Below are 24,910 nucleotides of genomic sequence, written 5' to 3' on the forward strand. Positions count from 1 at the left end.
CCACGGACAGTGCTCTGCCTACTGTCCACCCTGCAGATCACCTTGTGCAGCGTGGTCAAAACACAAGGTCTGGTTTATTGTCCTGTCTCAGCTGCAGGATCCACTATCCACTGTGTCACAGGTGCCCTGGCAGCCCTGACCATATGGTTTGCACACTCCTTTATCCCGTTTCCCCTTTTTTAAGCATCCCTTTCTCTGCCCTTCTCCTCCTCTAATTATCTTTACCCCTTGGTCCTAGTTCTGCTAAATCCAACCTCAAGTCTGGTACTGCTGGTACTGCTGCCTGTGTGCTCTCAGACCCATATGGCAGAACCAGTGCTGCTCTGCAAGGCTCTGCTCTACACAAAGGCCTCAATGGTCCCTGCAACTATCTGCGAGGTTTGACAGTGTCTCACATCGCTCCCCCTGAAGCACTGGTGAAATTCTGCCATTGTCCAGGTTGTCTGTAATTTCTACTGGCACCTTCCGCTGCTGTCTGCCACATCCAGCCAGTTCTCAGGTCACGTTCAGGAATTTTCCACATCCTTTTCAAAGTGCGGAACCTCAGGCCAGGGCTGAGGCTTCTTGACTGCAGCCCTAGCAGCAGGTTCTGAGTTAGGAGGCAGGGGGGCAGTGAATAGAACAAAGAGATGGCACAAGGTTCCAAACCTCAGAAATTAAATGTGGACAGGACAAAAATACCCATCTCCCCAGCCTTCCTCCTGTCATCCATCCCTTTTGGGATGCATGGGGAAGCTCAGGATATGTGTCCTCAGACAAGGGACAAAAGATCCTAACACTCATCTTGACCAGTGACAACACTCAGAACATGTCTGCCATCACTATGGATGTGGAGGGAAAGTACACAAACCAGCAGTTGGTATCTGTAGTCTTTACTCGCTTTTGTTGATAGATGAGGATGTTACAAAGAGAACAATAGCAACCAAAACCACATGCTCATACACAACACCTCTAGTTTTCAGCATATTTTAAACACAAAGAAAACAGACATTCCTTATTGGTACTGTGAGGAAAACTGGTGGGGCACAATCTGCCAGGCCTGTTTAGAAGATGTGTTTCCACAGTACCTTTTTTTTTTCCTTATCTGCTCTAAAGTGTTTCTTGAATCCACAGTCGGAGAACATCTTCTGAGGGCATCACATGCACCATCAGATCACAGTGTTCAACTGCTTCACTCCCACACAGTATCAGCTGTGTGGAGGGCTCTGATACTTTCTGTAAAACAAGTGTACTCATATTCAGTCACTCTCAGATTGGCAAGCTTGTCTGTCTGCCTTCTACCTCCCCTCCAAAAACTGTTCCTCCCATCTTGCCTGCCATAACTGCCCCAAGAACTGGTGCCCAGGATCCAAGCCCCTAGTAGCAATGGGAAAATCAAAAAAGTTACCAGTGTGTCTGGCAAGACAGCAATGGGGCAGCAGGAATACTGAAAGATTTTGCTTGTTTTCCAGGCAAGGAAAGGAAGGGTCAAAGCAACCACAGCAAAGCTGGCAGAGGAGATGAGGGCAGTAACAAGCCACGTGGATCTGTCACCTAGAGACAAGGAGAAAAACTTCTTAGAGAATCTGCAAGGACAAACCACTCAGTACTCTCAGACTGATCCCTCTGGTCCCTCTGATCCGCTCTTCCCACTAACTCTGGTGACATTCACTGCACACACACCACGGAAGGACATCAGTGCCAGGGCACCTTTTTTACCTTCCTCAAGGAACAAATGGGACAACACACTTGCAAACAAGACAGGAGACATTAGGAGGAAACAAAATGAAAATCACTGAGCTGCTAGGGTGTGACTGCTCTGGGAGAACAGAAAGGAAAGGTGGCTGTTACCTTGTGCCCTCACACACTGCATCTCGCTGAAGTTGCTGCTTCTGTTGATGGCCTCTACATATGTCTGAGCTTTTACACAATATTCAGTTCCTGCCTCCATGGTGTCCAGGTGAAGTGTGGAGCTGATCTCTTTTACCATCTTCTGCTGTATCTGCAACAGGCTCAAGAGAAAGAGCATCTGAACTTCAGAGGCTAATTGAGCACAGGGGTCTCACCATTAACAATAGCTTAGACATTCTAGGAGAAAAGATAGGAAAGTAATAGAAGCAGCAGCTGTCAGGGCAGATTGTGTTAACAGAAGAGAAAGGAAAAGCAGCAGGCAAGAAAGCACAGTAGAGCAAAGCGACCACCCTTGTCTGGAAGGGCAGGAGGGGATGGAAAGAAAGAAGCAGGAACCAAAGAGGCTTCATGATGGTGTTGGCCCACAATATTGGACCATGACCTACTGAAAGGGCTGGGATCAGAGTTTCTGTTGGGATGCCAGTATCCTGCCCGTGATACTAGTGCTGCTGTTCTAGGGATGCTAAGGCCTTTCTGCAATTTTGCAGCACAAAAAGGGAAAGGGATGGACTAAAGAGGAGCAAGGGAGAGCAGCAAGTAGATCTCAGTACCATGTCAGATTTTTGCACCCTCAGTGTCCTGCTGTTGCAGGTATTTGAAGCCTTTCCATCTGTTCATCTGTACAATGTAGCCATGTCCCACAGTGTATTTTCTCTGTCCCTCATTTATGATTTCCTCACACATCTGGTTCCTGACAGAGTGTGAAGGAAGTATAAGGAAGCTTCTCTCATGTGGATGATGTCCTTAATACACATTCCCTCACTCTCACCTCTCAGAATCTGGCATGTGCAACTGTGTATGCTCCAGTGCACCATAAGCAGTGTATAAATGGGGATAAATATCACATATTGAGAAAAAGGTAATAGGCATTTGTAAAAAGAAGTCAGTTACAAGTCAGTAGGATTCCTTCTAGAGCACATGGACAGGAGACACCTGGTCGATACAGTTTACTTGGATCTATACAAAAAAAAAAAAAAAGCCCCTTCCAAAGGCTGTTAAGTTAGTAGCCATGGGGTAAGAAGGCATCAGGCCCCATGTGCACTGATCAGGCTGTGATTGCCCTGACCAGCCTCACCTGGGCTGCCCCACTACTACCACCACCACACTGCCAATGGCCCAGGGCCGCTATTTAAGCTCAGCCCAGGAGCCTTAGACTTTTTCTGAGCTATGCTGTAGGACTGCTGGTCTCCAGTACTGCCTTCCTGATGGACCTTGGATCTATGCTGCAGACAAATGGTCTCCTGGATAAGCCCCGGCATGTATGTTGTTCTCTGACTTTGGTCCTGTCCCTGCCCCTGAATCTTCTTGCTTCTGACTGGGCTCTCTATATGGGCCCTGGGCCTGCCGCATTGCTTCCCCTCTCTGGATGGTCGATGGATTCTGTTAGGAGCCTCTGATTCTCTCTGCTGTGGTTGGACCTTGTTGGTCTGCACCCCATTAAGGAGGGCATTGCCTGTGCTGGTTCCCCCCTTGGATCCTGGTTTTCTGACCCTTAGGGAACAACCCTGCTGCTCCCTGACAAAAGTAAGTCTTTTGCATGGTTAAACTGCTAGTTAAAATACAGGTGAAGACACAGAGGCCCATTAACTATGAATAACTGCAGAAGGACCATACAATAAAATAAGTGAGATTCAGCACAGATAAATGCAAAATGATGTTCCCACGATTTTTTTCTTCCTCACTTTCAGATAGTGGGCATCAGTGGAGCATTCAGTAGGAACAGGAGCTTGAGTGTAGTCCCTTGCCACATTTGTAAAGGCATAGAAGTATAGCAAGAAGAACTGCAAGTATAGGAAGGGTACAACTCAACAGTCTAGTTCTCAGCTTGGGAAGAGAAAGTCAGCAGTCAATACAAAAGAATTGCTGTGGTGAGGAAAGTGAACAGGAGTAACTTCCTCACTGTGGCACATGAATCTTCATTCAGAAGAATTTAAGCTGTCAAACTCCTCACTACAGGAATCTGGGTGTGCTAAGTTTACATGGCTTCAAAACCAGACCATTAAAGCAGCAGTTTTGGATCAGGAATTCCCTGCAGATGTCTCTCTGAAGCTTGAGAAATTAAGATTGATTGTATACAGATCCTGTTTTTATTTGCTTTCCTGATCATCTCCATTAGCCATTGTAAGAAAGAAAGTATTTGACTGAATGCACCTGTGATCTGATTTGATATGGCCGTGTTTATATTTTTAGGCCCTCTTGTGCTAGGGAAACATGATGCTCCCAAGAGAAGAGTTCTTGGTGGCTAACAAACATAAGTACCTGAATGGAAAGCCACCTGTCAGTTTTCATTATTACCCAGGTATAATCAGAACCCTCAGCTAAGCACATTAAAGTTCATTTGGCAGATCTACTTTACAAGAGACTCCTGAGAAACCTGTGTAGTGCTTCCAATGTGACACCTTAATTCTAGGTCCAAGTAAACCAAAGGATGTTAAGAAGGCAAGCCTTCAGTCCGTGATTTTTCTTTTGGTTTATTTTAATTGTTGAGGTTCCTGGTGGAATTCCCTTTCCAGGAAGACAGATTATGGAAAGAGCAGACAGACTTCTCCAGAGGAATGAGAAGAACAAAACAGTGAGTACAGAGGAATACTGCAGACACTGACTCTGTGCAGGTCCTCCAGCCTCATGTAGCAGTGACTGGCATGACCCACTTGTTGTAGCATGGAATAGAAAATGGCCCCTGGACAGTGTCTGTGTGGTCTCACTGCAAGTCCTGTGGGGTCTCCATCTTCACCCAAAACCCAAGGGTAAAACTCACCCTACTCTCCTGGCCCTTCCTCCAATAGAGAACACGGAACTGAAAGGCTGGCCCCATGTCTTCCAGCTCCACTAGTAAATGATACCCATCTGCTATGATCTTCATCAGAGGTGGGGTCAGGTAAGCTGTCAACATAGAAAACACCATGTCATGTCAGAGGCAACTCTAAAAAGAAAAAATCTTCCTTTTCCTGGCTAAGAGAGGGAGGGAAGTACTTGCTGTTACTGTCCTTTCACTGTCATAAGCACATTGGTCTGAGATAACAGTTGATTGCTCCAGGGCAGAAATTTCCCTGCCTTCTCAGAATCACTAGGTACTGAACAGGAGGACCACCATGATTGTGCTGTGATGTTTGACAATAGCTGAGCTGCACAGACTTGAGAGGTTTTGAATTTCTTCCAGTGGAGGAAGGTGTCTGGCCCATGAGCCCCATGTGACCTATAGCAGCAGAACCAGTTGGGCCACCAGAAGCTGAGACACTGGATTAGGCAGCTCTGCTCCTAGGCATAAGCTTACTCTAAGACATGGACTAGGGCCTGTGAAAACTACTGCTCCTTCATGGGAATGTTGGCAATAACTATCTAGGAGCTAGCAGCGAGGGTCTGAGTTTGCTATAGTCCTAAAGCAGGTGGATTCTGGATAGCCTGCCCTCAAAGTGAGGGGAGGACTGAAATTTTGTTCAGGAAAGAAGGTGCCTCACTTTGCCATGCATCTTCCTCAGTGCTGACTTAACACAGGTTGCCAGGTAGAGTTAGGATCAGACTACAACAGAGGTAACAAGGGCACAAGCTGAAGGAAATGACTTGTGAGCCTAAGCTGGAGAACAACTTGAGTGATAAGCTGGGACACTGCACATACATGCAACCCACCAGCTTTCTTTTGGTGACCAGGATGAGAACTGCTCAAAGCTACAATTCAACTCTTTGAAGATGTTGATGGTTTCAAGCAGTTGGAAAATGGCATGTCCTATATGAAAGTTCTTCCACAATCTGCTGCTTGTTCTTCAGCAATGCTGTAACTTGCAGGCAAACAGTGACCATGCTTGCAGAGAAAGAGGCAAGACATCAGACTCCCTCAGCTCCAAATAGTGGCTTATGAGTCACTAGGTAACTACAAGTGACCCATGAGGGTTTCAGATGGGGTCTGCTTTGGCCTTCGATGCAGCTGGCTGAAACTGATGACTGCTTCCCAGACTAAGATCTGCAAATCACTAACAGTGACCTCAGGAGAGGTGTTTGTTGTTGTATAATCTCTATTGTTAGGATTTCTGCAATGAGGTGGCTTATCTCTTTCTTTTGAGGTTACTTCATATAGCCAATGACATAAGAGGAGGGAATCATTTCAAGAAGGGAGCTACATTTTGGGGACAGCATGAGACAGACTGAGGAAGATGTGACTGTTTTCTAGAGTTTCCCAAGGAATCCTGGACCCAGGGTCATGTGAGGTTTTTATTTCTTCCTCAGAAGAGACTTAGAGCATTCATAGCAATCCTAATTGATGAGGAGTCCTCGAAATCAGGAGCAAGACTAGTCAACTTGCTGAGAGAAGTGCCTAGGGTGTTCCCACCTTTTTTTGAAGTTTGTGGAAGGATGAAGCTTGTATCTGAGAACAGAGTGAAGCAGTCTGAAATACGCCAACTCAACATGAGGATGACAGAAATAGTGTGTGTAGGGCACACCGTGCATTTATAGTCTTGAAGTCACATGCGCACCTTGCAGCGATAAACATGTGCAATGCCTCAAGAGAGCTCTGGGACAGATGAACTCAACTGATGCAGCATCATTCAAATGGCAGGACTTACTTGTGATGCGATTGAAGAAAACTTTGAGGGTGCCCCACTCTGATCTTTGAGTGCCAATGTCTGCCCTCACACGCAGGTTATAGGGAACAGTGGCTGAGATATCCTCTGTGATGTTACACACTGTGGCTGTAATGAGCGAACACTCACAGATGGGGATCCAGCTCTCGTTGGCATACTCCCGTTCATACTCCCTGCAGAGAGGAAAAGAGCAGGCAGACAATGAAGATAGTGATAAGGGATATCTCTATGACTGCTTGCCAGTTAAACAAGGACAGGGATAAAGTGGGGCTGAAATACTAAGAGCATACGAAACCAGCATGGCTGCTCTCTAAACATTATCTAGAGGTGATCTCCTGAGCAGGCTTGTCCATGAGCCAAATGCAGCCTGTTACTGTGGGAAGTAGGAACATTCAACCCAGGGCTGGTGCACCAGATCTTGCTCCCTTCAGCTGACTTGGTTGTCTTTGGTAAACCAGAGTCCCAAAGAAGCCATGTTGTGATCCAAGTCATCGCTCAAGATGCATCCCAAACCTCCCACATTTTCTTAGGAGATATTCATGTCTGTAAACTGATTAAAAGATTAACACTGAATAAATCTCTTCCTCTTGGTAACTTATTGCTCTTAGTTTGAGTACTTTGGGCAAAGGCAGCCCTCATTATGTGGGTTTAATGCACACAATGGATCATTTGCGTATCTACTACCAATCAGCTATTGCTAAGGCATGACCACAAATGAACCTGGAATTCCATCAGAAGGTGTTTGTTTTTTCAATTTGTGATTGACAATGATGGAATATCTAACTACTTAGACCTATGAGCTGAGCAGTGTTCAAGACATGAGGAATGCAAGATTTCACGTCTAACTAAACAGTTCAAAGAGGGGGGAGGAAAAAAAAAGGCAGATGAAAGTTACCCCTGAAATTCAACAGAGTATCTCACGGTTTCTCCTCGGATGGTCACAGGACTCCAAGTTAAGAAATGTTTCATGTTGGTAGAAATAATAGAGATATTCTGAGGTGCTGGCAGCAAAGCATCTTCATCTCAAATTCCCAGCAAAAGAAAGAAAAAGAAAGGTATAAGAATGTAAACTTAAATGAATTCTGCAAAACTGTGTTCCACAGCCAAAAAGCAAATGACAGAGCAGTTAGGCACAGAACTGCTTACAGAAAGGCAAAGCATGCATTTCCATTGCTTCAGACTTTTTATTGTATCAGTAAAAGAATGTGTAAAGGTCAAGCTTTTAGCGAGCCATCTAATCTGATTTAATGAAGCCAAATAAAATAGATACTCTATTGTGCACGATAAACTGCTCCAATGGACCATTTATCTCATGGTTAAAAATGTGCAATTTCTTTCCAAGCTTGACTCAGCTTTGTAGATGATCCTGGCTTAAGTACTTTTTTTTTTTCATGTTGCAGAATTCTAATAGTGTAAGTGCTTGTAGATTGTAATCAAAGTACTTATTAATGGTCTCTTGGATAAACTTAATCAATGATTTATCCCTGAAGTTATCATGTTAGTCTCTGGAACCAGGGACTCCTAGGTTTGGGATGATGCCTACAGTGTGGTTTACGGATTTTATCCTATAACATCTTAATGAAAAACACATTAGGAGTTCTGGAGTAAGAGTGTGGAAGGAGGATTCCCCAGGTGAGCATCCTATGGAAACTGCTATGGAGCCTACTATTTGTTCTGCCACTTGCTGGTCCTGACAACAATTACATTCTTTCTGCTCAGCAGTGAATAGTTCCCAAGGTAGAAAAGACTATAGAGACAGCAGATGAGAAGATTGCAGTGGTTCCGACCAGTCTAGGACAGCAGTGGCCATTTCAGTACTTTCCTAGGCACAAGGTAACTGCTCTAGCATAATGTCTGTTGAAGAAAGATGATTACCTTTTTCATTCAAACTTTTCAAAAATCATATCCATTTCACTTTAAGTCCACATTCCATTAATCTCTAGCTGGCATTAAAACAAGGCTCTTTGGCCACCTTTACCCTGAGGCTCTGGGAACACCATCGCCTATGTTCCAGCTGCAAGCACCGACTCCATAGGCAAGATCATAGCATATATCGGCCTGCCCCTTTTTCCTTCCAGCAGCCTCGACACAAAGCCCAGATGCCCGGGCTTGACAGGAACCGTACTGTGATCTAGCTTGATATCTGCTCTGGGTGACAACAGACAACCTACCACTGTAAAATGCTCTTTACCCTAATGAAGGAGACAAGGAGACATAGGTCTTCACGTTTCAGGTGAAGGTGAGTGGACTGGGAGAAGGCTTGTTGGAAAGTTATCTTAGCTTTCTTTCCTGTGGTCTGCCACAGTGTGGAAGACAAAGTTGGATGAATATCAGTTCTGAGAACATTGAAACTGAGCCAGTGATTGCCTGTGTAGCAACTAAGAACTATAAATCATTTGTTTAAAAGGTTTTGCTGGTCAGAAAAGCTATAATATTGTTTTTTTCTGAAGCAGAGAACAAAAAGCGGCAAGACAACCTGAATTCAGGAGTTAAGATGGCACCTTTGGAAAGACATAACCATAACTACCAGTGAATATTTTTGAAACAATAACTAAAACTTTATAAACCTTCCTTTCTTACCCTAGATTCATGCCACAGGTAGGGAATCCCCTATTTTTAAAGTGATAAGCATTTAAAGAGGAATTGCAAGTTCAACCTCTCAGAGAACAGAGGGGAAAAAACAGCATTAGTAAGTTAATTTCCTTAAAATACATTTTTTCCTTTAGATTTCAGAACTGACTTGTAGAAGACAACTTACGGATTCTCATTTGCTTATTCTAATATTAGTTTTTAATGAAGAATTAAAATTCAAGATGACTTGATCTTGAAGTATTTGGTTTAAGTTTGCATATGCAGAATTAAAGAAGAAACACTTTTTGTCCCCCTCCCAACTCCTAGCACTTCTGAGAGTCAGCTGGAAATATTTTAACCATTTACCTGTGAGATTAGGTGCAATCAGGGTGCAGAGGAAGAAGGAGGCGACCTTTAGGGACATTTTGCGCATACTTGTCATCTTTTCCCACGTTCATACCTTGTTTTGCAGTTCTGAATTTTCCCTTTCTAGACAGGGAGCCCCATCTGAGCTAGCCATGACATGAACAGAGCGGGGATTTCAAGGGAGTATTGCAAATGCTTCTTGTGTGCCAATACCAAGGCCCCATGCATTGTTTATAAGGGTGTAGTTGCAGGGAGTGCCGAGGTAATTCAATTCCAGCATTGCTTTACAGGTCTGTGCAACTGCTCAACTAGACAGCATTACCCTGGATTAGCAGGTATATGTATTAAATGAAGGAATTCCTACGATTCCTCCTCGTAAGGTGGAAACAGAACTCATTCGTTCTGTTTATATAGCTGAAAAGGCTCGGGTTTCTGCTCAGACCTCAAGCTGGCTAACTTCTGGTGTTTCCAGACACCTAAGCACAAAGCAAGTGACCCAGTATTGCCAAAGCACAGCTGTAGCCTCAGACCTTGCTCAACGGACTCGTGAAGGATGGTGTGCCTCTGGGCTGGCATAAGGGAGATTTATGCTTTGGTTTATTCATGCTTCATATGGCTTGGTGATTTTTTAATTCTTTTTAATAGCATTTGTGTTGGGTTTCTATCTTCAAGAATTTTCTTTCTCTGCTCTCTCTCCCTGTTGGCCTGGCTACATGTCCATGGCCTGGGGAAATGCCAAGCAGCTTCAGTCCTTCCTCCCCAGAGGCTGACCAGGGTCAGGGGCAGCCTTGCTCCTCCTTCCTTCCTTCTGTCCTTCCCATTGCCCATAATCATAGCCCAGTGCCCCACTTTGGAGATACAACTGAGTCAGTATCACTGGGGAGCCCAAGGTTAGGGACCCACTCCCTGCCTCACAGCCTCTGTAGGGGAAGGTGAGGGCAGGAGGGCACATTCTCCATTGTTCCAGTGGGCCCAAAGGGGCCAGACCTGCCCATGTCTGCAAGCCTGCAGGTCCTGGTAGCCCTCTGTGACACAGTGGGTGTCACAGTGGGGTGCCCACATCACAGCGACACTTCTCTATCCCCGACAGGAACCAGCCAGACTTCGCAGCAAGGCCTGGGTGACATCAGGGCCTGCTGTCACCAGCGCTCTGCTCCACCAGCGCTGCAGCAGCGCAGGGGTTGCCCGAAGGACCAGCAGAGTGTCTTTGTCCCCTGTCACTGTGAACTTAAGCGAGGGTGGCAAAGATGGTCAATTTCCTGGTCCTCAATCCGCCCTTGGGGCCTGAAAAGTTTCCAACCCTCAAGCATCTCAGCACGAATGGTAAAGCTCTAAAGAGCCCTTACAGGAGTGTTCAGGCACCCAGACTCTGTGGAGAGTCTGGCACTGAGCCCCTCGTGACACTGCCTCCTGGCCCAGGGCTCCTGCTGACAGCTCGGACATGGTGCCCTGGCTCCCTGGGCACTCCTGGGCAGAAGTGTGGTGGACGGGCTTGCTGCTTGCACTGCAGTGGGGACTGGGTGCCCCCAGCAGCACAAGGAGCTGCAGCTGCTGATGGGGCTGTGCAGAGTGCGTGTGGGGACTCCCCAGACTTCCCTCAGCTCAGTGCAGGGCATCCCCTAGGTTGCAAGCTGTGAAAAGCTTGGCCACGATGCCCCAGCCATGCATGTGCTTGTCCTCAGCCACAGTGGGGGACTCTTGTGCTCTTGTCTCTTGCCTCCTTCCTTAGGAGAGTGCTGCAGGGCAGGGCTGGGCTCACTCGAAGCATGACAGGTCTTTCGTTTGCTTTGCAGACATCGTTAAGATCTGGGCTAGTGCGTGCTACTCCCTCAGAATAGAACTGCTGCGGAAGAATGTGAGCCTTGCATCCTGCTCATCCACTGGTCCCAGGAGGTCTTCCGGAGCCCTGATGCCCACCCCACCTCTGTAGCGTGCACTGCCTTTTCCCTCCCCAAAGAGCACAAGAGACAGGAGGCTTAAGAGACCCAGCCTGCCTCACACCCCAAGCCAAAGAGCACCCACGCAGTGAGGCGCTTGCCACAGCACACAGTCTCAAGAATAGATGGGAAAAAAGGCGTTTGTCCCCCCTGATGCAAGGGCAAGATGCCAGCAGAAGCCCTGGGTCCTTTGAACCCAACCACCAAGCTCATTACCTAGCCATGGGACACTTGCTCTGCCTTTTCTGCCTCAGCAGTGCTTCTGGGAGCGAGGAGGAAGATGAGGAAGAGGAGGGAAGTACCCAGCAACAGTGCGTCTTGCCCTGAGCTTTCAAAGGCCCTTTGGATCTCTTAGAGCAGCCACGGCCCCAAGCACCATGCCATGGTCACCCAAGGGAGACACTAGCCTTCCCCCACAGAAGGTGCTTACTTTGCTTGGGGTACTCTGCTTGTTTTTCCAGGCGGTGAGCATCGGAATTGGGACATTTGCAGTTGTCAAAGACCATGTCAGTGTGGGAAAGGACGAAGTTTTGGTTGTTCAAAGGCCCTTGTTCCAGGTGTGCCGGTTTCTGAAGAGATTTTACCAGCTCAAATATGCTCAGAAGGACATTCCAGGTAAGAAGGCAGAAGAATACTCTTTCCCCGCTGTGCACCCCATGTATGCCTCATTTCACTATTTGCAGAGACCTTGGAACACATTGCAAGAGATCGGGGCCCATGGGCTCCCTTTTGCAGATGTCTCCCAGGATTATATGGGACTCCCTGGCACTATATTGATGGCCGTGAGCTGCTAAGGTCCAGAACATATGAGTCAGCTGAGTAATTTGGATGTGACTGGTTTCCATCTACTTGTGTTTTAGATGAGATCCCGGTTGTGCAGCTGAACTATGAGCAGATAGCAAAGGATACCGGCTTCCTGTCAGAAGCAGTGCAGCATTGCATAGAAGAGACTCTGCTTTTCTTTTCTGGAGCATTGGCAGAAGGCAAGGAGGTTGAACTGGTGTTCAAGGATATTGGCATTCTTGCCGTACGAAGACAAGTGGTCACCATGAACTTTTTTGATCATTGTCTCATGGAGGTGGATTCCACAGGCAACATGATGCCAGCTCTTCTTGCAGTGAGTTTCTAATTTCTCTGAGAGGTATAGGGAGCTCTCTGAAACTCCTGACAAAGCTTCCTTAAAGAGGTTTCTCTTGGTGTGCCACCATCCAGCTCAACACTTGGGCTGGCCACACTCTTCATGAGCGACACCACCACTTGGTGGCGTGTCAGCTCGTTCAAGTAAGGGCTGTGCAGTGCTGAAGAGAAGGTAGTAGGAGGCTTTGCAAGAGGCAGCTCCTTTGCTGAGCAGCAGAAAGGGAGGCCGCCCTTGACAGCGACAAGCACATGTTCCTGACATCACCTCCCATGGCTCTGTCCTGCTGTAGGATTCAGAGATGACGGATGTCGTCACCTTTGATACCCGAAACGACTTTCCTCGGGTCAGTCATGATGGCGTCATCGTGTTGCCAAGGTGAGGAGACTCATTCCTGCAACCCCAGCTGCCCCACAGTGCAGCTTCTCAGCTCAGACATGGGACATCCTCTTGGCAGGACTTGCCTCTTGCCTTCTCACACAACTACTCCAGTTCAGCTCTATGCAAGACAAGGCTTCTAGCTGCCTCCATGCTCTCTCCTCCACAGCCGGGGCAGGGCAGAAAAAGGGGCTGGTGTGTTCTCAATGGACACAGAATGCAAGACATGGGAGGCTCTCCAGTGACACCAAGGAGCCCTTGTGTAGAAGGAATTGGCTCTCTCACAACAAAGCAGGGGAAGCACTGCCAGAGATTGATGGAAACTGGTGTGGCCCTCCGGGCTCTGCTGTCATTCCCTGCACCCCTCAGATCCCACTATTGTTACCTACTCCACGAGTGCACAAGGAACTCGAAAGGCTCTCAGTAAAGACGCTATCAGTGCAAGCAGCCAAGGGACCGTGTTGCCCTTTGTTCAAATGAGCCTCTTCTTTCCAGGTTTGCCCTTGAGCTCCCAGGCAAATCTTCGCTCCATGCACGTTCTGTCAAGCCCAGGGAGGAGGTGGTGCCTGGTGAGCCCCATAACAGAAAAGGTAATGTCACGGCACCCTTCTGTCAGGTGTTGTGCCTTCTCCTTTCATCCTTGCGAGGGAGGAAAAGCCAAGGCTCCAATTTCCCAAGGCAAGGGACACAAGAACGCACCTGGGTGACTCTGTGTACATGTCATGGTAAATCTCTAATGATTCTTCCCAGTAGGTGCTCTGGGCACAGTCCAGCACTCCCAATGGCAGCTGATGCCTGATGCTCTCAGTGTTGATACTCTGAGTTGCACTTACCCTGAGGACCCCCTTCTCTCATGTAGAGGGCCACCTGCTCTTCTGTCTGAGGTTGTGATTGCAATAACAGGAGTCAAAATGGAGGAGAAGGCCTCAACATCTTAACTAGCAACATCTGCCAGGAGTTTTAGAAATGGAGGAGTTTCTATAGCTCAAGGAAGCCAGGTGCTGGAAGCTGAGGAGGAAGACAGTCTGAGGGGAAGAAGCCTCTGAAGACTCGTGCAGCACAACCAAGCAGCTCCATTGCTTACACCTGCTTGCACAGGCACAAAGACACACTTCTGAAGAGTCTCTTGATTCCTGTTTGCAGTCAGCCTGCTGGATCCAGTCCTTCTGGCTCAACGGAGGATTTCTCTGGCCAAACTGGCATTGAAGGAAAGCGACGACTTTAAGGGAATTGGAGGTGGCCAAGGCAGGTGAGGATCCTGGAAGAAAACGGCAGAGATCAGGGCTGTGAGGGCAGGTGAACACACGTTGTGCTCCTGTCGTTGCGAGAGTGAGATCTCTCCTCTGGCCACGCTGCCCATCATCACACTGAAAGGCTTTGGATTATCGCAAGGACCTTTGGTCTCTTGCTGGCCACATGGATTTCCTGCAGCACTTCCCCAAGTTGCAGCAGCAGGGGCACAGGCTGTGAGCCCAGCCCAGAGGAATGGGCTCAGGTTCTGCTCCCTGAGACTCTCCTTGTCCCGTCTCTTCAGATTTCTGCCATCAGTTCCGGAGAAGCCCTCCAAGGCAGACAAGCAGCCAAAGCCTCAAGCCCGACTCAAGTCTGAACTCCCTGCTTGTGTTCATCAGCTGTCAGGAAAGGTACACGGCAGTCATTTGCCACCTCTGTGTGGACTTCCCATCTCCAGAGAAGGAACAGAAGAGGGGGGAACTACAACCACCACCACCTTGCCTGCCCTCCTCCACCTGCCTGCATTTCTGGAGGCTAACACTGAGGGCTATTGTGTTTTGCTTGCTTCCAGGGAGTCTGCTACCTTTGCACAGCTCCAGCAGAAAGATGCCTCCATTTGCTGATGGCGGCAAAGCGCAAAGAAATTGAAGGGGAAATCTGGGGTGAATACTATGCCAACAAAACGAAGGAAAGATTACTGCAAGGCCAGGTACAGCAAGTACTTTAGAGCCTTCAGGAAAATTGCTTCCCTGACACTGACTGGCAGCAGAGCAGCAACAGTGTGCCAGGAGCACCAGGATTGTGGCAGCCACATAGCTGGGCCGCTGTCCACTTGTAGGCTCCCTGCTGCCAGGGAGGAGCTGCCCCTATCATGCAAAGGCAAAGTGAGCCATCCGCTACAGCCTCCTCCTTCACTGTGTCTCTCAGAGGCATTAGGAATCCCACTCCAGAGCCAAAACTGGTCTTTTTAGATGGCATTTGTTAGCTGAAACATGAGGCCTCAGTCCCCACAAAATGACTAAGAATCAGAATGCTCCTGTTGGCACAGCCATAGAATCATAGAATCATAGAATCATAGAATGCTTAGGGTTGGAAGGGACCTCTACAGATCATCTAGTCCAACCCCCCTGCATACACAGGGACACCTAGAGCACGTGGCACAGGACTGCGTCCAAACGGGTTTTGAAGATCTCCAGAGAAGGAGACTCTACAACCTCTCTGGGCAGCCTGTTCCAGTGCTCTGTCACCCTCACTGTTAAGAAATTTTTCCTTAAGTTCCTATGGAATTTTTGATGTTTCAGTTTCCGGCCATTTCCTCTAGTCCTATCAGTGGCCACCACTGAAAAGAGACCATCCCCGTCCTCTGCACTCCCTCCCTTGAGGTATTTATATACACTGATTAGATCCCCTCTCAGCCTTCTCTTCTCCAGGCTGAACAGGCCCAGCTCCCTCAGCCTCTCCTCATAGGGCAGATGTTCCAGGCCCCTGATCATCCTTGTAGCCCTGCGCTGGACTCTCTCCAGCAGCTCCACATCCCTCTTGTACTGTGGAGCCCAGAACTGGACACAGTACTCCAGATGCGGCCTCACCAGGGCTGAGTAGAGGGGCAGGATCACCTCCCCCATGCTCAGCACATGGTGCAAAGTGGTCTTTTCCCAACAGCTGGAGCTTCCAAAGCTTCAGATCCTGCCCACTGAAGCCATCACCAACCCCTTCCCTGCTGTTCAGTCCCAATTCCCCCAGTTCTCCCTTTTGGGGAAGAGCCCCAGCTATGTGCAGCAGTACTTCAGGGAAACCTCTTCTGCTTTTGCAGACCACCTGTCGCTATGTGAGTGAGGATCCCAAGCCTCCTTCCCATGTGCTAAGAAAGGAGTATGACAAGAAGCTCAAAGAGGGAATGAAAGAACAAGACTCAAAGAAAAGCAGCAGGAGAACATCAGAAGGGAGGGAAGAACTGTGCCTCCCAGAAGAGTAAGTGGATGCATGTGTGTGCTCATTTGTGTGTGCGCTTCCCTGTGTGACCGCGGAGGGCTGTGGAAGGGAAGAGGCAGGTGCACACCAGCCCAAGAATGACAACGATCCTCTACCTGCTCTTGCAGCCTTTTTTGGCCAGGAGCAAGCCCAGCCCTGAAGCTGCTGGAGATCTACAAAGCACAGCAGGGCGAGTGGGCAAGGAATGCTGCTCTGAACAGGGACGCAGTGAAGCAGGAGCTCATCTGGTAACAGTTGTCCCAAGCCCATGGAGCTCCCCTCTCCTGCCATGCCCTTCGGTTCCACTGGCAACAGCCCCTGGGGAAAGAGGGTCTTTCCCTGACAGTCCTCAGTGCCAAGGAGCTGTCTGAACAAGATACATGTCCCATCCACTCAAGGGGTACTTGAGGGGCACCCAGAAGAGCATTTCAGTGGGGTACCCCCAGATAACGAGGGGCTGAAGCTGAAAGCATTACTCAGCTGCTTAGCGTTCCCAAAACACAGAACTGGAGCTTTTTTCCCTCTGAGCAGTAGTATTGAAGAGCCTGATGCTCATCTTTGACACCCCATCGGTCCCAGGTCTTGTCCCTGCCTGACTTCACCCTGAACTCACTGGCGCTAAGTGACCTGATCTGCACACACGGGCCCAAGGCCCACCACACACACCACTGAGCTGGCCCTAGTAGCTCACCCAGGAACAGCCGCCTGAAGGAGGCCTGCAGCGTTTCCCTCCCACGTGCCTCACCACAGAGCTGAGGCCCTTTCTTTTGCATTCTCTAGCAAGGGGGAGAAGAAGCCGCTCTTTGACCGCCGCGAGATGGCCCGTGCACTGCCAGCTGCACCAAGAAGCCGCGAGCCGGCTCCTTAGCCATCGCAGCAGATGCTGAAGGCTGAAGGTGGCACCTGGGCCTTTACCCATGTATTAACATCTGCCTCCTGCTGGGCGCAAAATAAAGACTGTTGGTCCCTCTTGCAGCTGCAGTGACCTCTCCATGCGGCCTGCAACACCCTTCTCTGCAGGAACCCCTGGAGCTGCACAAAGGCCCTGTGCTCAGCTGGCTATTTCAGGAGCCCTGAGAGCTGCCTCTGCTGGGGCAGGGCAGCTCCCCTGGGAGGGACATAAGCCCGGGCGGAGCAATCCCTGCAAAACCAGGATCTCATTGGGCATTGGCCGTGCTGTCTCCAGGGCCCTGCTCCACTGGAAGGCCACGGTGCAAGGGAGCAGGGGGTTGTGGCTTACTGGAGGGGAAGGGCCAGGCTGGGAAGTGCAAAGGGATCAAGCAGCTAACATGAGTCCTTCTGAGGGGAGCCACCATCAATGCTGTTGTTTGCAGCAGAGCCCTCCTCATGGCCTTCCAGCTATGAGGTTCCTGCAGCAGGAAATCGGCTGCAGGCTGAGGAGCCCATCACAGCACTGGCACAGGAGCTGCACAGCCAAGAGAGACCTTGTTCCGTGTGACCTGGTGGCAGGCAGGCTACCTTTAAACACCATTGTCTCCCTAGGATGTGGGATAAAGGACTTTTTGCCATTAGAGAGAAGCCTTTGCTTTTCTGGCAAAGGTGGCAATCTGTTATTGCTGGAATTTCTCTTTCAGTGTCCCTTAACACAACTGTTGCGAACATTTGGACACTGGAGAAGGCAGGATATGTCTGTAGCTGTTCTGCACCCTTGGCCCTGGCCGAGCCGTAACTGCAGAAGGGTCCTAGTGCCGAGATTCAGTGCTGAAGAACGCCTGCCTGCTTGGTGGTTGGTCAGAACACAAGCTTCGTGTGCTAGTGCTCGTCAAGAGTAGAGAGCGCACATGGCAGCAAGGGCAGCAGGAATTTCCCCAGGACACTTTCCAAGCTGAAGAAGCAATGGGGCTTTTTATGGACTTCCTTTAGGTCTTCAAGAAGTTTCTTTCTCGGTTCCTTGCCCCTGCTGGGCTGGCTGTGTGCCCATGGCATAGACTGGGCTGGCACCATGCTCATGGCCTCAGGAAATGCTAGGGAGCCTCAGAGGCCAACCAGAAGCAGTGGCAGCCCTGCTCCTCCTTCCTTCCTTCTTCTGTCAATCCTTTCCTTCAGGGCAGAGTTCAGCACAGACTCTTCCACTGCCCATGATTGTACCCCAGGGTACTCCTTTCTGGACATCTCTGGAGTCAGTGCCCCTGGAAGAGCTTAAGTCTAGGGACATACTCCCTGCCCCACGGTGGCAGCAGTGAGGCAAGATAGGGCATCCTCCAGTGCCCCATTCAGTTCTCCTGCACATGCTGGGCTCACACCTGGCCATGACCACAAGCCAGAGAGGTTGTAGCCATCTGTGACATGGCAGAGTGTCAGACCAGGGCACACGTCTCACAGCACCACTTTCCTGTCCCTCCAGGCCCTGGATGGACTCTGCAGCAAGGTCTGTGTGACACTGGACTGTGTTCTCGCCAGCACTCTAATCCAGCAGAGCTGCAGCAGCACAGGAGTTGGCGGGGGGGAACGCAACCAGTAGCGTGTCTATGCACCTACTACAGTGAAGCTAGAAAAAGGGTGGCAAAGATGGTGAATTACCTCATCCTCACCTGCCCCCCTTTGGGACCTGAAAAGTTTCCAACCCTAAAGCATCTCAGCACCAATGGTAAAGCTCTTAAGAGCCCTTACAGGAGTGTTCAGGCACCCAGACTCTGTGGAGAGTCTGGCACTGAGCCCCTCGTGACACTGCCTCCTGGCCCAAGGCTCCTGCTGACAGCTCGGACATGATGCCCTGCCTCCGACTCTGCCTTGGCTCCCTGGGCACTCCTGGGCAGAAGTGTGGTCAACGGGCTTGCTGCTTGCACCGCAGTGTGGACTGGGCGCCCCCAGCAGCACAAGAAGCTGCAGCTGCTGATGGGGCTGTGCAGAGCACATGTGGACACTCCTCGGACCTCCCTCAGCTCAGTGCAGGCATCTAGGCTGCAAGCCGTGAGAACTCGGTCACGAAGACCCAAACATGCATGTGCGTGTCCTCAGCCACAGTGGGAGACTCGCGTGCTCTTGCTTCCATGCTTAGGAGAGTGCTGCAAGGCAGGGCTGGGCTCACTCGAAGCATGATGGGACTTGCGCTTGCTTTGCAGACATCGTTAAAATTTGGGATGGTGCCTGCTCCTCTCTCAGAAGAGAGCTTCTGCAGAAGAATGTGAGCCTTGCATCCTGCTCATCCACTGGTCCCGGGAGGCCTTCTGGAGCCCTGATGCCCCCCTCTGCAGTGCGGACTACCTTTTTTTCCTTCCTCAAAGAGCACAAGAGACAGGAGGCTTAAGAGACTCAGCCCACCTCACACCCCTAGCCAAGGCGCACCCACACGCTTAGGCACTTGCCACAGCACACGGTCTCGAGAAGAGACGGGAAAAAAGGCGTCTGTCCCCCCTCACGCAGGGGCAAGGTGCCAACAGAAGCCCTGAGGCATTCTGAGGCCTTTGAACCCAGCCACCAAGCTCATTGCCCAGCCAGGCAGCATTTGCTCTGCCTTTCCTGCCCCAGAAGTGCTTCTGAGAGTGAGGAGGAAGAGGAGGGAAGTACCCGGCAACAGTGAGTCTTGCCCTGAGGTTTCAAACGCCCCTTTGGATCTCTTAGAGCAGCCACGGCCCCAAGCACCATGCCATGGTCACCCAGGTGAGAGAGCAGCCTTCCCCCCAGAAGGCGCTTACTTTGCTTCCTGTGCTCCGCTTGTTTTTTCCAGGCAGTGAACATTGGCATTGGAACATTTGCAGTCTTCAAAGACCACATCTTTGTGGAGAAGGGTGAAGCTGTGGTGGTTCTAAGGCCCATGTTCCAGCTGTGCAGTTTTCTGAAGAGGTTTTATGCGCTCCGATATGCACAGAGGGACATTCCTGGTAAGAAGGCAGATAAATATCCTGCTCCCCGTGTGCAGCCCGGGTATGTTGCTTCTTGGGACACATCTCACGCATGGAGGAGCCAATGCTCTGCCAAGCTGGATGACACTGAGCTTGGTGCACTTAGAGCAGCTCAGCCCCCTGTCCTTGCCAAGAGGACTGGCTCCCAATGACACCGCAAGTTCTTACAAGAGAGCAAAGTTCCATTAGGCTTCCTTCAGTCCTGAAAAAAACCTTGTGGACCCTTGCAGAGGCCTTGGAACTAGATGCAGGAAGAGCCCTCATGAGCTCCCTTCTGCAGATGTCATCAGGGTTAAAGAGGACCGGTCTCGCGCACTGTACTGCCAGGGGAGGGCGTGGAGCTCCAGATGCTCAGCCTGCATCAGCTCAGTACTGTAGGAGCAACTAGTTATTTTCTGCTTGTCTCCTAGCCAAGATGCCCGTTGTGCAGCTAAGCTATAGACAGATAGCCAAGGACACCGGCTTCCCGACAGTAACCGTGAAGCACTGCATAGAGGAGACCTTGCTTTACTTTTCGGGAACACTGGCAGAACGCAAGGATGCCACACTGGTGTTCAAGGATGTTGGCGTTCTTTCCGTAAAGAGACAAGTGGTCACCATGAAATTTTTTGATCACCATCTCATGGAGGTGGATGCCACAGGCACCATGGTACCAACTGTTCACATGGTGAGTTTGTCATTTCTCCAGGGAGCTGCAAGGAGCTCTCTGGAAGGTCCATCAAAGCTCCCTCAAAATGGCTTCCCAAAATGGTGGGTGCCTCCTGGTCTAGACCACTACGGCTGGCCACACTCTCCATGAGAAACAGCAGCTCTTAGTAGTGTGTCAGCTCGTTGAAATAAGGGCCGTGTGGTGCTGAAGAGAACATGGTAGGAGGCTTTCCGAGAGGCAGCTCCTTCTCTGAGCAGCAGAAAGGGAGGCTGCACAGGCAGCGACAAGCACATGTTCCTGACGTCACCTCCCATGGCTCTGTCCTGCTGTAGGAGTCAGAAATGACGGACATCATCACTTTTGATACGCGAAACGACTTCCATCGGTTCAGTCATGATGGCATCATTGTCTTGCCAAGGTGAGGAGACTCATTCCTGCAACCCCCCCAGCTGCCCCACAGAGCAGCTTCTCAGCTCAAACTTGGGACATCCTCTTGCCAAGACTTGCCTTCCCACACAACTATTCCAGGTCAACCCTATGCAAGCCAGGGCTTCCAGTTGCCTCCGTGCTCTCTCCTCCACAGCCGGGGCAGGGCAGACGAAGGGGCTGGTGTGTTCTCAGTGGACACAGAATGCAAGACATGGGAGGCTCTCCAGTGGCACCAAGGAGCCCTTGTGTAGAAGGACCTGGCTCTCTCACAACAAAGCAAGGGAAGCACTGCCAGAGATTGATGGAAACTGGTGTGGCCCTCCGGGCTCTGCTGTCATTCCCTGCACCCCTCAGATCCCACTATTGTTACCTACTCCATGAGTGCACAAGGAACTCGAAAAGCTCTCAGTAAAGACGCTATCGGTGCAAGCGGCCAAGGGACCATGTTGCCCTTTGTTCAAATGAGCCTCTTCTTTCCAGGTTTGCCCTTGAGTTCCCAGGCAAATCTTCACTCCATGCACGGTCTGTCAAGCCCAGGGAGGAGGTGGTACCTGGTGAGCGCCGTAAGAGCCAAGGTAATGTCAAAGCCCCCTTCTGTTAGGTGTTTTGCTTTCCCCTTTCATTCTTGCGAGGGAGGAAGAGCCAAGGCCATAATATCCCAGGGCAAGGGACACGAGAAAGCATTTGGGTGACTTTATGGACGTATCCTGGTAAATCTCCAGTGACTTCCCAGTAGATGCTCCCAGCACTCCCAGTGGCAGCTGATGCCTGATGCTCTCAGGGTTGATACTCTGAGTTGCCCTTACCCTGAGGACCCCCTTCCCTCATGTAGAGGGCCACTTGCTTTTCTGTCTGAGGCAGGGATTGCACTAACAGGAGTCACAGTGGAGGAGAAGGCCTCAGCATCTTGACTGGCAAAGTCTGCCAGGGGGTTTTAGAAATGGATGAAGGCCAAGGAAGCGAAGTGCTGGAAGCTGAGGAGGAAGACTGTCTGAGAGGAAGAAGCCTCCTGAGCCTTGCACAGCACAACCGAGCAGTACCACCACTCACACTTGCTTGCACAAGCACAAAGACACATTTCTGAAGAGTCTCTTGATTCGTGCTTGCAGGCAGCCAGCTGGATCCAGTCTTCCTGGCTCGAGAGAAGATTCCTCTGGCCAAATTGGCAGTGAAATACCAAGAGGAATCTAAGGGTATTGGAGGTGGCAGAGTCAGGTGAGTCTTCTGGAGAAAACTGCAGGGATCGGGGCTGTGAGGGCAGGTGAGCACACGTTGTGCTCCTGTTGTCATGAGAGTGAGATCTCTCCTCTGGCCACGCTGCCCATCATCACACTGAAAGGCTCTGGATCATTGCAAGGACCGTTGGTCTCTTGCTGGCCACATGGATTTCCTGCAGCACTGCCCTGAGTTGCAGCAGCCGGGGCACAGGCTGTGAGCCCAGCCCGGAGGAACGGGCTCAGGTTCTGCTCCCTGAGACTCTCCTTGTCCCGTCTCTCCAGATTTCTGCCATCAATTCCGGAGAGGCTCTCCAAGACAGACTGGCAGCCAAAGCCTGAAGTCCAGCCCCAATCTGAACTCCCTGCTTGTGCTGATCAGCCATCAGGAAAGGTACAAGGGAGGCATTTGCCAACCCTGTGTGGGCTTCCCATCTCCAGAGAGGGGGCAGAAGAGGGGGGAACCACACCACCACCACCCTCAGCTCCATCCCAATTCTCCTGGGCCTGCCTTTTGGAAAAGAGACCCAGCTATGTGCAGCAGTGTTTAAGGGAAGTCTCATCTGCCTTTGCAGAGCACCCGTCCCTGTGTGATTAAGGATCCAGGAGCTCCTTCCCACATGCTCACAAAGGAGTACGATGAGAAGCTCAAGGACCAAATGAAAAAGCGAGCGCCAAAGAATGGGCCCCATGGAGCCTCAGAAGCGCGAAAACGGGCAAGGCTCCCAGAGAGAGCCCAGAAAGAGTAAGTCTGTGCTGGCTCCTGCAGAGGCCTGGAAGCATTGGGTGACCGTGCACCACAGAGTCCACACTTCCCTGAGCTCGGGGATTGGCATTGTCTGCTTCTTCATGACACCGCAACGGCCTGGAGTAGATGCTGCCGCCAGGGGCAGCTGCAGTCACAGCAGAATGGGATGAAACTTGTCCTCAGGTCTAACTGTGGCTACTAACGGTGACGGCTGTTTGAGCCTGGATATGTGCATGTGCGCACATGTACACACGGGGCCTTAGGGAAGGGGAGGCACGGGCAGCATCCCAGCCAGAGCATGACAGAGAGCGTGTCCCTGCCATTGCAGCTTCCATTCCCCACGAGCCAGCCTCACCCTGAAGCTGCTGGAGACCTACAGAGCACAGCAGGATGAGTGGGCAAGGAAGGCTGCTCTCAACAGGGACACAGTAAAACAGCAGGAGAAGCTGCTCTGGTAAGGGTCTCCCCATGTGCATGCGGCCTCCCTCTCCTGCCATGTCCTTCAGTGCCACTGGCAGCAGCCCCTGGGGAAGAGGGTCTTTTCTTGATGGCCTTCATCACTCTGGAGGCAGGTTAGCAAACTGGCCCTGAACAAGGGAGGTGTCATGGTCATCCAAGCCCTACTTGGCTGGCACTTGGAAAAGCAATTCAGTGCCCCCCCTCCCTGCACACGGTGGCTGAAGCTGAAAGCACTGCTCAGCTGTTCGGCCTTCGCTTGGTTCACTGGCACTGCAGGTAGCCTGTTTTGCACACACGGGCCCAAAGCCCACCACACACGCCACTGAGCTGGCCCTAGGAGCTCACCCAGGAACAGGGGCCTGAAGGAGGCCTGCAGCGTTTCCCTCTCACGTGCCTCACCACAGAGCTGAGGCCCTTTCTTTTGCATTCTCTAGCAAGGGGGAGAAGAAGCCGCTCTTTGACCGTTGCGTGACAGCCCAAGCACTGCCAGGCATACCAGGAAGCCATGACCGGACTCAGAGAGTCCAAAGGGTGGCTCTTCAGCCATCGCAGCAGATGCTGAAGGTGGCACCAGGGACCATCTATCAACAACCGTTTTCTGCAAATGCAAAATAAAGACTGTTGGTCCCTCTTGCAGCTGCAGTAATCTCTCCATGCGGCCTGCAACACCCTTCTCTGCAGGAGCCCGTGGAGCTGCACAAAGGCCCTGTGCTCTCCCTACAGCCCTGGCCATGGCTGGCCCTTCCAGGAGCCCTGAGAGCTGCCTCTGCTGGGGGAGGGCAGCTCCACTGGGAGGGACATAAGACAGGGTGGAGGGTCCCTGCAAAGCCAGGAACTCATTGGGCATTGGCCGCACTGTCGCCGGGGCCCTTCTCCACTGGAAGGCCACGGTACAGGGGAGCTGGGGGCTGTGGCATCACTCAAGGGTAAGGGGGGACCAGCCTGGAAAGTGCAAGAGGACTAGGAAGCTGGGATGGGGCCTTCAAGGGGTGTCACCATCAACCCTGCTGCTCCTCAGGCCCACTCTTGGCTTCCTGCAGCAGCAAATGGGCTGCAGGCTGAGGAGGTCTATGCAGCACTGGCTCAGGAGATGCACACCCAGGAGAGCCAGTGTTGTGCGACCTGGTGCCAGGTGAGCTGCCTTTGAACACTGGTCTCTTCCTATAATGTGAAATAAAGGGCTGTCTTGCCTTTTCACTGCCCCTTAACACAACTCTTGGGATCATTCTATCACCAGAAAGGACACTGGAGAAGTCAGGATGTCTCCACTCCCCTTCTGAACCCTCAGCCCTCGCCCTGGCTGAGATGTAAGTGCAAAAGCCTCACAGGCCCAAGACTCTCCACACAGTGCTGCAGAACGCCTGCCTCCTTGGTGAATGGTCAGAACACAAGCTTTATTTGCTAGTGCTTGCAACAGGAGAGAGGGCACATGGCAGCAGGAACCTCTCCAGGATGCCCTCCATGCTGGAGAAGCAACAGGGCTTTTATGG

The 24,910-nt window shown here is 50.7% G+C and overlaps 2 protein-coding genes across 2 annotated transcripts; one reads left to right on the top strand and one right to left on the bottom strand.

Annotated features, from left to right (window-relative positions):
- Positions 1-1,051: 1,051 nt before the first annotated feature.
- Positions 1,052-9,548, bottom strand: IL20RB (interleukin 20 receptor subunit beta). Its single transcript, XM_088523220.1, has 7 exons — positions 9,405-9,548; positions 7,363-7,489; positions 6,450-6,640; positions 4,649-4,773; positions 1,831-1,981; positions 1,388-1,533; positions 1,052-1,215 (listed from the first exon to the last, which is right to left on the bottom strand). The coding sequence occupies exons 1-7, from the start codon at positions 9,478-9,480 to the stop codon at positions 1,090-1,092; spliced, it is 942 nt and encodes a 313-aa protein (XP_088379346.1). The 5' UTR covers positions 9,481-9,548; the 3' UTR covers positions 1,052-1,089.
- A 1,103-nt stretch (positions 9,549-10,651) lies between these two features.
- On the top strand, positions 10,652-16,926 carry LOC148594977 (coiled-coil domain-containing protein 81-like). Its single transcript, XM_088523221.1, has 11 exons — positions 10,652-10,727; positions 11,198-11,259; positions 11,803-11,956; positions 12,202-12,458; positions 12,769-12,854; positions 13,350-13,423; positions 13,998-14,103; positions 14,389-14,497; positions 14,659-14,796; positions 15,901-16,058; positions 16,839-16,926. Exons 1-11 carry the CDS (start codon positions 10,652-10,654, stop codon positions 16,924-16,926), a joined length of 1,308 nt encoding a protein of 435 aa, XP_088379347.1.
- Positions 16,927-24,910: the final 7,984 nt, after the last annotated feature.

Source organism: Tinamus guttatus, unplaced genomic scaffold (assembly GCF_059628265.1).
Source record: "Tinamus guttatus ecotype Peru unplaced genomic scaffold, ASM5962826v1 Tinamus_guttatus_pri_ptg000172l, whole genome shotgun sequence".
NCBI classification, from domain to species: domain Eukaryota; kingdom Metazoa; phylum Chordata; class Aves; order Tinamiformes; family Tinamidae; genus Tinamus; species Tinamus guttatus.

Excerpts from the sequence above, each read along its gene's own strand:
- LOC148594977 (XM_088523221.1), top strand. The coding sequence starts at position 10,652 with ATGGTCAATTTCCTGGTCCTCAATCCGCCCTTGGGGCCTGAAAAGTTT. Across the intron at positions 10,728-11,197 it reads CAAGCATCTCAGCACGAATG|ACATCGTTAAGATCTGGGCT; the intron begins GTAAAGCTCTAA and ends TTTGCTTTGCAG. Across the intron at positions 12,459-12,768 it reads TGATGCCAGCTCTTCTTGCA|GATTCAGAGATGACGGATGT; the intron begins GTGAGTTTCTAA and ends GTCCTGCTGTAG.
- IL20RB (XM_088523220.1), bottom strand. The coding sequence starts at position 9,480 with ATGACAAGTATGCGCAAAATGTCCCTAAAGGTCGCCTCCTTCTTCCTC. Across the intron at positions 6,641-7,362 it reads TACTCTGTTGAATTTCAGGG|GGAGTATGAACGGGAGTATG; the intron begins GTAACTTTCATC and ends TCCTCTCTGCAG. Across the intron at positions 1,982-4,648 it reads GGAAGGGCCAGGAGAGTAGG|ATACAGCAGAAGATGGTAAA; the intron begins GTGAGTTTTACC and ends AGCCTGTTGCAG.